A 13,249-nucleotide genomic window follows, 5' to 3' on the forward strand; every position below is an offset into this window, starting at 1 on the left:
ATTTTTACAGAGAGAAATGTATTTTTCTAATAAACTGAGCTGGAACTTGACAGCGAGGAAAATAAGTCCGTGATTCTACATTCTTCCCTTCGCTGGAGGATATGAGTCCTCATGAACGTTGACAGCAACCGTCCTCCCCCATGAAACACCGAGCTGGGATAGCTCGGGAATCTGCCCCTCAGAGTCCGGCTAACCAACGCGAGTCGAGTCTGAGATGCTGCTGTAGTGGGATTCGGAAGAGTTTCGGTGGTAAGAAGAACACGTAGCTCGGTGCAGAGCCCTGACCTACAAAAACATGGTTCCGTGAACGAGATAACACTTTCATTTTTATGGGTCACTTCCACATGCTCACCGTACAATCGACTTGTGTTGCCCGGCTGTTCACGGGGTCTGACGTTGTCAAAAAAGCTCGAGCTGCGTCGGTCGAGGATCACTCTCCACCCGGCGATATGAGACCAGTCCGAGACCAGTGACGCAGTTTCCAGAGCGACAGCAGAAGTAGTAGTTTCAGAGTCCGTTTTTTCCCCAAAGGTTGTTCACCGCTCTTTTAGCTGCTCTGCTCTCCTCGCTGTTCAAGCTCGAGGATCAACTCGGTGAGCGTCCACCGAGAAACGCACAGGCCCACACGGCGCGCCCCCCACATCTCTGTAAGCGAGGGTGGCTCATGGCGACATTTTCTATGTTGTCCCGACAATCATCTATCCCGCGTAAAATTAAAAACGTGACGGGCGGAAGTCTTCGGTCCCGCATGTTGACCCTTACTCAGGAGCAACTCGGATATTTCATTCTATCGGTGAGCTCAGCTCGAAGCATGAAATCTCCGAGATCTTGGAGGCAAATGTCGACACTCCTTTCGAGGAATGATCCAGACTAGTGGAACAGAATCCCTGACAGCGATGCCTTCCTGGAGGAGCGATAAATTTCTCTGCCAAGCTCGCCTCAAGCTGGATTAGTGCGGAGTGGGGGAGGTAGAGGGGATTTCTTTCTCCACGACCTTAAGGATTCCCCAGAGCCGATCCACACGCTTCAGCCAGTAATGGGTTGCGGCAACAAGGGGCATTCCTTCCGCTGCGGACGACGAGCGACAGATCAGTCCTCGTCGTCTTCATCAAGAATTATCACGGGGATGATGGATCGATCCATGTACCCGTCACCGTAGCTCGATGAACCGTCAATCCTGGGATTATGGGCTGGGAATTTCAGCACGAATCGACCGCCAAGTTTCCACGGAGCGTATCAAGCTCAAATGCTCCTGTACTCTTTGACATTGTCGGATTCGTTTGCATCCGAATCCCGCCGCCGACTCCACAGAATCTCTTCGCTGAGATTATTATGGTTCGAAAGCGCGACAGCTCATTCTACCCCGAGCGGGTTTCGAAGAAGACCCTGTGGAGATCGACTCCCGGCTTCCAGTCTGGAACTCGGGGTTCTCGGATCAAAATACGAATCGTCTTTGTAGAATCGGGAATCTCAAGCTTATTTCTTGATTTTCGCCTTAAATATTCTCCATGTGTCACTGACTGTACGACATCAGAACAGGGAAGATGTTTCGCAAGTCTCCTCTGCTGTAGCCAACAACCTGTCCCCTTTGAACAGGACGGTGCGCTCTCTTCCGTCAGGACCTCTTCTAGAGAGCGAATCAGCTGTTGTTAGGTGCTGTTCCTGTGTATCACTCCACTTGCGCGCCCAGGTCCGGCGCCGTGTTCGCTCGCCTCCAGCGTATACTGCCGCTGAGACGAGTACTGTGTCAGCACGTGTCACTCTTTCTGCTCGTGTGTACATCCTGTTCTCGACCGTGCTAGTCGTCCTTGCCGTTCCTCTTGAGGACCTCCGAGAAATAATTACAGAGGCTGTCCTCTGTAATGCAGCGGAGCGGACTGGAGGTGATGAGGAAGGATACGGCGAACTCGGACCGTCGGGCTAAGAACAGCAAACGAATGAAGGTCTTTTCTCTCGCGGCGTCTCCTCGCTAAGGAGGATGCGCTCCGTGAGATTCTCTTCCGCCCTCGGAAAAACAAACTAAATAGGTACCTCATTCGCCGAGTGCTCGCCATGCAGATCCTCATGACGGCACGGCGCCCTTGAGCTCCTCGATTTCGTCATCAAACAGCCGAGGGACTTCCACATTTCTCTCCACCCGCAGAGCATCGCTTAATAATCGAATACTCCGCATGCAAGAGCAGGCGAGAACTGTTTCGGAGAGCGAGATCGGAGCGTCGAAGTGTCCGTCCGCATAATTGGGCGTCTTCCCTCAACCGACTTGCGGATACACCGTGGAAGAGGTAGAGGTAGAAGGTAGTCTGGAGTCATACGATTGCGAGATCCGAATCTTTCCGGGTTCTCCACTCGAGGTCATCCCAACCCTTCGCAGGAGAAATGAGTGCCATTTTTCAAAGGCTAGGAAGATTTTAGCATTAGCCAAATTAGCTGGAGGTAGGCGATTACAGAAACTGCGGTTTCAATGGCAGAAAAGAACTCCCCGACCGTGGGGTGAATGGTACCGGCAGGTCCCGTCGAATGGCTAAAACGTAGATCTCATCCAATGGTACAGCGAGGATCGTGTACGTGTCCGGAGAAAAATCGATCGAGTTTTGTCCGGCTTCGAGCATCGCTGACGCGGATGAGACGTCGCCCCCACACAAAACACAATCAGCGCTTCAATCGTCCAGCTCAGGATCAGACTCCGGATCGCGAGTCGAAGTCGTTCAGACGAACTTTGACAGGTCATCATCGGTCGAGCAGGACGACGAGACAACTCAGTCAGCTGAATCGATCTCGATGATACGCATTTCTGAGGAGTTCTTGTCACTCATTTCGTTTTCCAATTATATGTTTTCTCTTCCGACATATTCACGGCCAGTCCGTTTCCACGAACTTGGGTTCCACGCTATGATCAGCAAATAGTCGAGGAGCAGAGAGATTTGTGGCCCCGAGATTCTGTGTATAAGTTTCTCACCCGAAGACCTCCCTCGGAGGGATGCGACCAGAGGAGACTCCCAGATCCGGAGCCTGTTCAAAAAGTTTTGCTTATTTTTCCGTGCTCGCTCAAAAGGGTCGCGACGAGATGTCCCGGAATCGCTCTGTCCCGGAATCGCCCTTGAGTCAGGGCTAGCCTAGTCTTGGTTCCTCGATGTTCTGACCTCGCTTGGATCGAAGGCTTCCAACTTCCGACAAATGAACTTATCACAATCCAAATCAGCCGGTGAAAGGATGATGAATGTGGATCCTACCAGACGAGCCGTCGCGACGCCTGCATCCCTGCGATTGAGTGAAAGATTTCATCTTCCGGATCTCGGATTCCCAGCGGATTTACTCTCAGCTGTACGATAAATCTAGAAGGTTCGCAACGTGATCGCAATGCGCCGTTCCAGTAGAAGATCACTTCCCCGCGGGAAGTCCCGGCCGATCTGATCGGTCTCCGTTTCCTCGCATGGCGAGGGGCCTCGTGTATCGGACTTCGGAGAGAGGAAAATCAGAGCAAAGTCAGTCTGTGACCCTGTGACCGCCGGGAGCAGGACGCGCTCGGTGACTTTCATCGAGCTTCTCGGCTATACTTGTAAACACAGGTGCATAGCCATTTCGTATGTCTGCGAAGCTTCTTTATTCTTCCTCGTGTACCCTCAGCGGTGAAATTCACGGAAGTACCACGCCCGACAAGCTCAGCTTACTTGTCCTTGCAGGGGGAGAATGGATGTAACCGATTGAGGGGGGTAACAGACGAATGTGACGAAACACACAGTATGAAGCATAAGAATCAGGGAACATGCCTCTCAACTTCCCACAGGAGGAGAGAAGCCCCTCCCGTCTTCTGGACTCATTCGAAAGCTTCGATTATCGGATTGTACTCGAAATCCGAGTGAGACGGCTCGGAGACAAATGTCACCCTCCTGACTGATCCAGCAAGAATGGAATCTGATGAGTTGACGAGGGCTGTCAAGTAGGTAGCGGTCACGGGCTCCGATCTAGCCGTTCGTCAACAATGTCTCGTGAGGGGGAGGGTCGATCAATCCCATTTTTCAAGCGCATCCTTCCAGACTTCCACAGCGCGAGAAACGTCGAGATTATCTTTCCAGATATTCAAGCATCCACAGAGGCTTCCAGAACCTGGGCCAGTCCACTGTCGCAGGAGTAATTCCTACTGGGTACATTCCAGTATTTTTCCCAGAAGCCCGCGGTTTCGTCTTCGCGACTGCTGCTTCACTAGATTCTCCCTTTATTACAGAGAGTTGCAAAACTCCCAAGTCTTGAAATCTGAACAACCTGCGATGTGTTCTTACGTGAGAGAGATACGAGAGGACTTCCCGCAGAGCCCCCTCTTTGGACTCACACACGTCATAAAACAGAGGAAAGAGTCCCCCACGACCCTCCAATAATTCAAGTCGAGAGCGACGACGGACAGGCGGCTTCAAAGAGGGCGAGTCGCAGCCTTCTGAGGCCGTAAAAAACCTGGGAAAAACTCTGAAGAGTTCGTTTACGACATAACGTATTTTTTATAGTTAACGCTATGACAGAGCTGTTAGCGTGCTATATAGTGTTCGCGGGCGCCATAAGAATTAAAGCTCATGACACACGAGTTTTGAAAATTTCTCTCCCAAGAGAGCCCGCTCAAATACGAGGACATCCGCGGGATGATTGTGGATAGAGAGCTCGTGCGAGGGCTCATGAGGACGATCTGCTTCGTCGAACCCGAAGTCTCGGGTTTTGAGGGAAGAAGCTTCCTCGCGGTAGTTTGAATCCATCCACGTATCCATTCACGTTCTCCTATCGTCGAGTCTTCGAAGGAGGGCGTCTCTCCCGCCAGAGATTCTGTCAACCGGAGAGCTCACCTGAGAGCAAAGTGTGCCGTAAGCACTGGATCGAGGCATTGAGAGCAGCAGGCTATGAGACAGCGACTGCGCAAATCCAGGGGCGGGAGAATATTTTCGTGAATAACGAAAATCGTCTGCCCAAGTACACACAGTATCTCGGTGAATATCTTCCCACGGCGACTCTCCTAGAGAAGGTCACTCTATCTAAGGCTCAGCTACTCCTACATATGGAGCGCCTCCAGAAAACTTTTTCCGCGGAATTTTTCGTTCGCGCAAACATCCCTACGGAGGTCCTTCAGACCTGCAGACTTGTGAGTCCCCGATTGATGTTTCATGAGTCATGAGATCCCTTAAACTTTCGATTTCCCGATGGATGTTTCATGGGTGGGCTTGCGTCGTTTTCAAGCGAAGCCTATAATAATCTCTGGCATTGAGTCCTCTCCCTTATCGATTTATTTGATCCAACGCCATGGGGCGGATATTCGGAGGGCGGATTATGAGATGGCACGTCGGGTCCCCTCGGTGCCTCGGTAGACCCTGATCTCGCGTACACATAGTCTCTCGTGATGAATGAGGAGTCGCCCTACGCGAGCCTTCCGTCGCAGCTTGAGTTCGAAATGAGAATGATTGGGTGAGGAAGATCGCTGTCAGAGATGGGTTGAGAACTCCTTTCGATCCGAATCTGATAATTGAGGTTCCTCTCCAGAGAATATAAGCAATAGGTCATCGATTTGCTCTTTTGAGACACATCTGGGGGGTCCCGATGAGATGCTTGGGCGCAGAAGATTCGAAATTTCGAAACCACAGTTCCATTGAGGCGCGGATGACCCAAGACTGAGGAGGGCTCATGGTGGGGTATCGACCTCGAGCAGCAGATCACAATTGGAGGTAACGACTGAGTTACGATCAAGGACGTTCCGAAGAAATCAGGAGGGGGATGATTTTCGATCCTCCGACATCCTCCCGAGTTCTCCGGGGTTACCCTTAATGTCATACGACGGCTCAACTGCTCCTGACATACCCGACTCGACGTGCGTCGAGTAGCCGTGAAGGCTATCCCCTCTGATGCCTGATTAGTGAGAGCTTAGGTTCAGTGATGATTGACAAATCACGACATTGTGAGGCGATCTGAGCCCTGCAACCCTGAGAGAAGCCATTTGGAAGTCGGGCATTTGGGAAGCGGGCTTCTGATGTCTTATCATCGAATCGATGAGAGATGGATGAGGCTTCCCATGGTATGCTGAATCGGTGAGGTGCCCGATTTAGTCTACCATGGGCAGGAGCGGATCCTGGAGTCCTCCAAGGGGGGTGGCTGTCGATGCATCGAGGGAGGAGTGGATCGATACCTGGGTCCTGCTATAACATGGGGAGTATGGAAAGTCGGAAGTCTCGAGGGTACCCCGACCGCGTCCCCTCCATGGATCCGCAACTAACCTGGGAAGCCTCACCTTTGCCGAGAGGGATTGATCTGCGAGCATGGCATCGAAGGTCTCAGCTTGCTTTTCCTCGACCCGCTATTCTTGAGCTCGAGAATCCTTATATGATTCCTTGGGCTCCGGCCTTCGAGCTTCTAACATTGTTTCGGTATTCGCTGAAATCGAGGACAGCTCACTTTCTGGTTCGAGGAGTTCCCCGGAAGCGACTCGAGAAAGGCGGGCTGTACGGAGGACTCGCTACCGTCTCGCGATTCGCCCCCCGGGCGTAAGAGAATAAGGAAAGAAGCGGGGTAGGGTCATCCTGTCGATTATATTGTTCTGTAAGGTGATCAGAAAAGAAAAGTTTCCGGCTGACAGACTCTCTGACAGAGAATCGAACAGACTCGACTGCTTCACTGAGGCACTCCAGTATTTTGATGGCTTCCACTCGTGGAGTATGACGAGGATTCCGTGAGATTTCCGATTGTAGAGTCGCCAGTCGTTTGTCGAATCCAGTCGAAGGCGGAGTCGACACTGACGTAGATACCTGGTTTTAGAGGGATGAGACATCGTCAATCGACCGAGCAGAGGCACTTGGAGCCCGTAAGCTCTGGATGGAATGATCCCCCGATTCCGCTCGCTCCAACCGGCGAGCCACTGCATGTGATGACACCCAATCGCCGATTCGATAGGATAATTAGCATTTTCGTCGTAGGGCGAGGAATCACCTGGATGCTGAGGGCTGCCGCACGTGGCTCCGTTGGTTGCGACTCCCACCAATCTGATGCCGTCATCAGTCCTGCAGAACAGAGGTCCACCCAAGTCACCCTGGCAAATGCCTCTTCCTCGTTCGCCTAAGCGTCCAGCACAGATGTGGTTGGAGGTTATTCGAACACCGTTCAGGTTTCTGAAAGCTCTCATGCATTGCTGGCTGCAATGAAAACGAATAAGAGTCGCACCCCTTGCTAGGCTGGTCGTTGGTGCACATTCTGGACAGGCAGTTACCCGACGGCGCGAAAATAATAGGGAGAAGCTAAGAACTCACCGGTTTATCATATTGACGTGGACGACTTTCAGATCATCCGATAGATCGGAGAATTCCTCGATTCTGCCCCATCCCAAGGTAACGCATGTTTCATACTCTATTATGTTCGTGCTCGGGCCCTTCAAGCAGGCCGGGGAAAGATCATCGGAGAATGGAATATCCTTCTGTAGTTCGATTAGGGCTACGTCGTTCTGGAATCGAAAGCATCGAGAGAGTCACTTCCGTTGGTTTCGGTCGATACGAAGCGATGGAGGGTGGAAAGTCAAATTCAAGGACCACCAAAAGCAGCCGATATGGAGCAATGCGAGAACTTTTTCGCAACTCGGTCTGAACGCGGCCAGGTAAATATCCCGGAAATACGCAATCAGGCTTGCACTGCGACGACCGCTGGACTTTTCTATGTTCTGACATCTCAGCTGGAGCTGAACTCCACCCGTATTAGCTGGGTTCACGCTCCACGGTTGGATAATAATCATCGTGACGGATCCCCGAGAGTAGGCACCAAAGTGAAAATATTGATATGAGCTCAGCTGGACGCTTCACCCCAGAAATGCTCATGGAGCTTACCTGATATTTCTGTGTTTTGTCAGCAACGGGATACTCGATCGCGCGACGGACTTTGATCCACTTGGAATCACTCAGGCTCGAGCTCCCGAATGAAACTCGCGCAGTTCCCCAATCGCGGAACTCCTTGACACAATGCGCTGCCGTGAGGACCCATCGGCTGTTCAAGAGAGTGCCACCGCAGACGTGTTTCCATTCGTGATCGTTCCACCATTCGTCGCTTTTGAAAACCTGGGAAGCAGCAACCATTTGGAAGAAGATGACCAGAGCCTTGAACATCTATGTAGGTATTCGAATCTGACATTCGTCCCTATGGAGAGATCTCATGGCTTCAGAGCTCGCTCTCGCCTAAGCGCTGTATGTACTGCTGAGGAACAGGTCCCTGATGACTCCATACCTGGAACGATACGATCGAGTCGGCGAATTTCACGTCCGCACCACCAATAATGTAGGCGTCGTTCCCGAAGTAATCGTCCACGTGTCTACCGCAAGATTGGGCATCACTGAGCGCGAATAGAGCAACGACACCAGCCAGGAGCATCTCGAACCTCATTGTTGCCTTGACTCGACCGAATGAGGCTTATCGAAGTTTGCCCCTTCTTTTAAACTATGGCTGACTGGATTTATCTCGACTGGCTGTATCCTAATCTACAGTCTGCACGTTCGGCTCGGCCGTAGCGAAAATTGGCAAGAGATTCCTCGGGGAGCCTGAATTACGGGTCGCCGGACCATTTGCGTCACAGCACGGCCACCCTGATCCTTTGGGATTTGAATGCTCACCAGCCGATAGGCTCCCGGAAGACGATGGCCTTCGAAAGCCCGAGTTGCTCGCAGCCGTCGGTAGTCTCAATCACCGATAATTCCAATCTTGTTGATGAATGGATTCATTGATTATAGCTGAACATCTGTTGTGAGACGAAGCTTCTGGAGTCTCGGAGCTTGGGCATCACCTGTTCACTTTTCAGCCCCCATGCATGCCTTCATGTGTGCCAATGATGACATGAATGGATGTCGCTGAGCTTCTGGCGGCCGAGCTATTTCAGAGCTTTAGGAATCCATGCGCATATATCTGCAGTTCGGGATATGCTTCCTCCGAGGGACCGTGATTGAGGAGAAACGCGGCTTCACAGAGGCTCCTAACCGCTGAAGGACTTCGTTCATCTACCGATTTTGACCTCGCTGATCAGACAGACGTCTTGCGAGACCTTAGCGAGAAGCCTTGCGGAATCTCAGCGAGGACTCCGATATCCGTTCTCTGAGATGTAGTTATCCATCGTATTGCCGATGAGAAGCACCTTTTCGCTTTTAAACTTCTCTGAAACTCTAAACTCCGGTGAAAGAGATCATCATGGGAGCTGTCAAGCCAAAGATGGACTATCCGTCGGAGCCATTCACACTCTCAATCCGACATTCGCAACTGCGGCCTTGGGCCTGCGATTAGCTTGCAATGCTCCCAGAGCTGGTCGTCGAAGCTTGCGGCAGGAACGCTCGATATCGAGTTCTCTTCCTCGACATCGGTCCCACCAATCAGCACGCGTCCGTGCCTATCGACCGCGGCATCGCACGCCAGGAATAGGAATATTGTCATCGTGAGCGAGTCGACGCGACCGAAGCCATTCCCCTCCCCCCAAGCCTCGTGGCTCGACACTCGAAATTCACTCGAGCTCTCAGTGATCAATCTTGCCTTCAATGACGCCGAAGATGTTGGAATCGGAGCAGAGTATCTCAGGGTCAACAAGGATCGTGGCTATCGCAAGGGGCGTCTCCAGACGAGACAGTCCTGGTTTCCTATTGAGACTCGAATAAGGACCAACGACATTCCAGAACTCAAATGTATAGCTCATATCAGTTGATCACGAATAGCAGTTTGTTATCATAATCATTGAAGAAATGAGACGCGACGATAATTTTGCTATGAATACTTTGTCAATCCTCAATCTGGTCGGATATCTCTCTATGCGTCCGAGGATATTTCCACTCAGAGATTTTCACTCGTCCAAGGTGTACGTGACTTCTCTGAAGTCGAACGGAGTGAAGAGATAGCCTTCTCCGCTGAAGAACTTGTTCATGAACTCAACCCAGTGAAGACGAAGCGCATGAAGGAAAGCTGAGAGACCCTCCATTACTAAAAGGATCGCGAGGGTCAAGAATGCCCACGGGAACCAGAAAAGGAAGATTTTGACGGAGCTCATTATCGTGTTCACTATCTCACCGGTTCCGGGATCTCCGAAGAGACTCGAGGCGAACAACATGGACCAAAGTACTTCAGAGAGTTGCGCGTGAGCGAGCGATAGAGCCCAGAGACGCAAGTAGGAAGCCGTATTCGAAACTGCACCGAGACAGTACTCGATGGTGTGAATGATCTGATGGATGAACACATCGCCGAGATCGAATGGTTCACGTTCTTCCTCCGGATCGACGTCCTGAACGCTGCGCTCGTCCAGATCTACGTTGTGTAAGCCGTTACCGGCCTTCAGGGTGTGCATCGACACGGTCGACTTCTTGCGGCGGCTACTAGTCGAGCTCGAGCTCGCGCTGTCCTCGGCGTTTTCGTTCCGTTCCTCCTCCGCGACAATCGGTACGAAATCGGGGGGCAGCGGAGTCGAATGAAGTTTGTTCAAGTACATCAGATACAGAGGCTTCGCCAGAAGCAGCCATGGCACCGCGAGGAGAGCGACGATCAAGATGATTTTCTCGACGAATGGAGCTGCTGCGTAGAGTTTGGAGACGTAGCACTGCGCGTTCGGAGCGGGAGGTAAGAACAAGTTTATGAAGAGCATCAATAAACTGCGGGAGCAGCCGGCTCCTCGCAATGTCTCGTCCTCCGATGCGTAATCGGGATTTCCGAATGGGAGAGACCACTTGTAGAAGATCATGAAGACCAGATAGCCGAAAAGAGAAAGCAGGAACAAAATTTCCGGGACGAACTGAGCCCAGACGTTGAGGGTTCTTCGAAGGAAACGTTCGCCGTTGCTTCGTGGCGGGGGCAGTTTCGTTCGATCTTTGAAGTATAAGGCGTTCGCCAGACTCAAGAACGTACCGAACGACATCTGGAGTAGTCCGAGAATGACAGCCATTTTCATCTTGTAGGAATTCGTGAACGTGATCTTGTTCTTCGTTAGAGCCCAGATCGGATCCACGCCGAAGGGGTAGGTTTTCGTGTGTTGGTCGATGGGAACCTGAATGCTCTTGTTGAAAACAGGGACGGCGTCGCCATCCCATTTCAGTGTCCATGACGAGCCGAAAATGTTCATCGGCTTCGAGAAGACGTCGTTGTAGATCAGTCCAGTGTAGATGGAGAAGATTCCCATCAGCAAGATGAGATAGCGACCTCCGAAGAATGTTGAAACGATCTCGTCACGGTTTTTGCTCAAACTTCCCTCGTAGGCGATCAGGGCCAGAGCAACCGCAGCCATGATCACGCCATGACCGGCGTCCCCGAACATGACGGCGAACAGGAATGGGAACGTTATGATAGCGTATGGGGCTGGGTTAAGTTCTCCGTAGCTTCCGACACCGTACGCGTTGACGATTGCTTGGAACCCGTCGGTGAATCTGTTCGTCTTATAGAAGGTCGGGGGGCAGGCTCTGGTCTCGATCCGATTGATGATGCACGGGAAACTGCTCCCCGCAGCCTCTGTTCCTCTGCGGAGAGCCGCCTGAACCTTCACCATGTCGTGTTCAGGGATCCAACATTCCCCGATGAGACACTTCTGGGTGACGTCGACGTTCAGCATGTTCATTATATGGAAGACGGCTTTCATTTTCGACAGCTGTACCCTCCATGAGCGGATATTCCTCGCGGCGTTCGCCAGAACTTTCATGCGATGGTCTCGGGAACCGTTGAATACGTGTTTCATGTCCTCGATTCTCTGCAGGACCCCGATAGCGGCCTCGCGACGTCCCTCTGCCGATGCGGGACAGGGGTAAATGTTCGCGTGAAAGGCATCGCAGATCTTCCTCACTCGCTGCTTCAGCTGCTCTCCGGGGAAGAAAACGATGAAGACCGACTTGCGCACGGAATTGCCATCGACGTCAGTCATCGGCTCGTCGATGAAAATCTGGTGGCAGAAGATGATCCCTCGACCTACTCGCCACAGGAGACGTTCAAAAGCTTGGAATCTAGTGACCGGTATGGTGCCAGCGAAGAATCTGCGCGGAATAATCGAGAATCAGTTCATATGACGATGAGGTGGGAGAATTCGGGGTATGAGTTGATGAGAGATTCAAGGGGAATTATTCTGGATTCTCTAGAACTTTTTTCCAGGAAAGACTATTTCGGCTTCCAAGGATTCGATCAGCTCACCCTAGATTTTCTTGCTCAGCTTGAGCACCCTTCTTCAGGACTGAGCCGTTCTCCGATCCCTCCCCTTTCGACGACCCCGCTTCTGACTCCGACGCCGATTTCGGATCTTCTTGAGGAACTCCCGCTCCCGATGGATCGATCTCTTGCACGCCTCCCGGGAAGACTGCAGCCTGAGATGTAGAAACTAATCGTCAGATATCTTTGCACCTGCGCCGCGAGGGACGAAAAGCGCCAAATCATCGAGGGATGACGTCATCTCAATTCCGAGCTCCGCCGCTGTTTTCTGACGATGGGGAATCGGACTGACCTCTTCTTGACCGTGTCGGCTCTCGAAGAACTCGTCGACCGATCGGAGGACATGTTTGAGCTCAGCGAGCTGCACGTAATTCCGGGTCATCTCGTCGACATTGTCGTTCACCTGCGAAGAACTCATTCGTGACAGCTCGAATGGATTGAGGAACTTGGATGTTCGAGGCTGATTCGCCTCCGGCGAAGGGTAGAGAGTACCTGGCGGAGTTCTTCCTCTATTTTCTGGAACATCGTCTCCATATCGATCATATCCTTCGGTAAGGGAGTTTCTACGCTGGGATCTTCGGGTTCAAGCTTGACGAAATCTTCCCGGATGATCTCTTTCTCCACGTAGGTCAGGAGCCTCTGCATTTCCTCACAGCGACGGACATCGTTCACGAACTTCCGCTGGAACGCGTTCACTTCTGAATTCAAATCGTCGAACTGAACTCTGCCGAGTTCCCCGAGCTCCGCTATGCATTGAAAAGCGGCCTCGCTCTGAAGGAACAACTGACATCTTTCCATCGGTTCGCTTCGGAAAAGCGACCGCGGCATCTTGAAGCCCCGAAGTTTCGATGTCTGCTTCAGGGAACACGATAGTCTACCCGGCAACCTAGCGACGCCGAATGAGCTGTTCGGTGCTGTCTCCGAGAGAATCGAGTGATCACGGGACGCGTCCCGAGGTAAGCGGGGCTTAAAAGCCCGTGATAAATCACCATTAGAGGCGAGAAACCGACGCAGCGTTGAACAATGCCAGATCTCCAATAGAAGGGGAATGCGCTTTTCCTGGATTAGGAAGTTCCCCACCCCCATGCAGGCGATG

The 13,249-nt window shown here is 52.0% G+C and overlaps 2 protein-coding genes across 2 annotated transcripts; both read right to left on the reverse strand.

The window, feature by feature from the left end:
* Positions 1-6,535: 6,535 nt before the first annotated feature.
* Positions 6,536-8,484, reverse strand: LOC100898703 (trypsin-7). The gene is made up of 5 exons (XM_003744293.1): positions 8,230-8,484; positions 7,836-8,063; positions 7,269-7,459; positions 6,952-7,154; positions 6,536-6,770 (listed from the first exon to the last, which is right to left on the reverse strand). Exons 1-5 carry the CDS (start codon positions 8,383-8,385, stop codon positions 6,637-6,639), a joined length of 912 nt encoding a protein of 303 aa, XP_003744341.1. The 5' UTR covers positions 8,386-8,484; the 3' UTR covers positions 6,536-6,636.
* A 1,172-nt stretch (positions 8,485-9,656) lies between these two features.
* On the reverse strand, positions 9,657-13,048 carry LOC100898847 (V-type proton ATPase 116 kDa subunit a). The gene is made up of 4 exons (XM_003744294.2): positions 12,646-13,048; positions 12,446-12,556; positions 12,139-12,308; positions 9,657-11,984 (listed from the first exon to the last, which is right to left on the reverse strand). Exons 1-4 carry the CDS (start codon positions 12,979-12,981, stop codon positions 9,821-9,823), a joined length of 2,781 nt encoding a protein of 926 aa, XP_003744342.1. The 5' UTR covers positions 12,982-13,048; the 3' UTR covers positions 9,657-9,820.
* Positions 13,049-13,249: the final 201 nt, after the last annotated feature.

The sequence above is a fragment of the Galendromus occidentalis genome, unplaced genomic scaffold (genome assembly GCF_000255335.2).
Source record: "Galendromus occidentalis unplaced genomic scaffold, Mocc_1.1 scf7180000077464, whole genome shotgun sequence".
In the NCBI taxonomy this organism is placed as follows: Eukaryota; Metazoa; Arthropoda; class Arachnida; order Mesostigmata; family Phytoseiidae; genus Galendromus; species Galendromus occidentalis.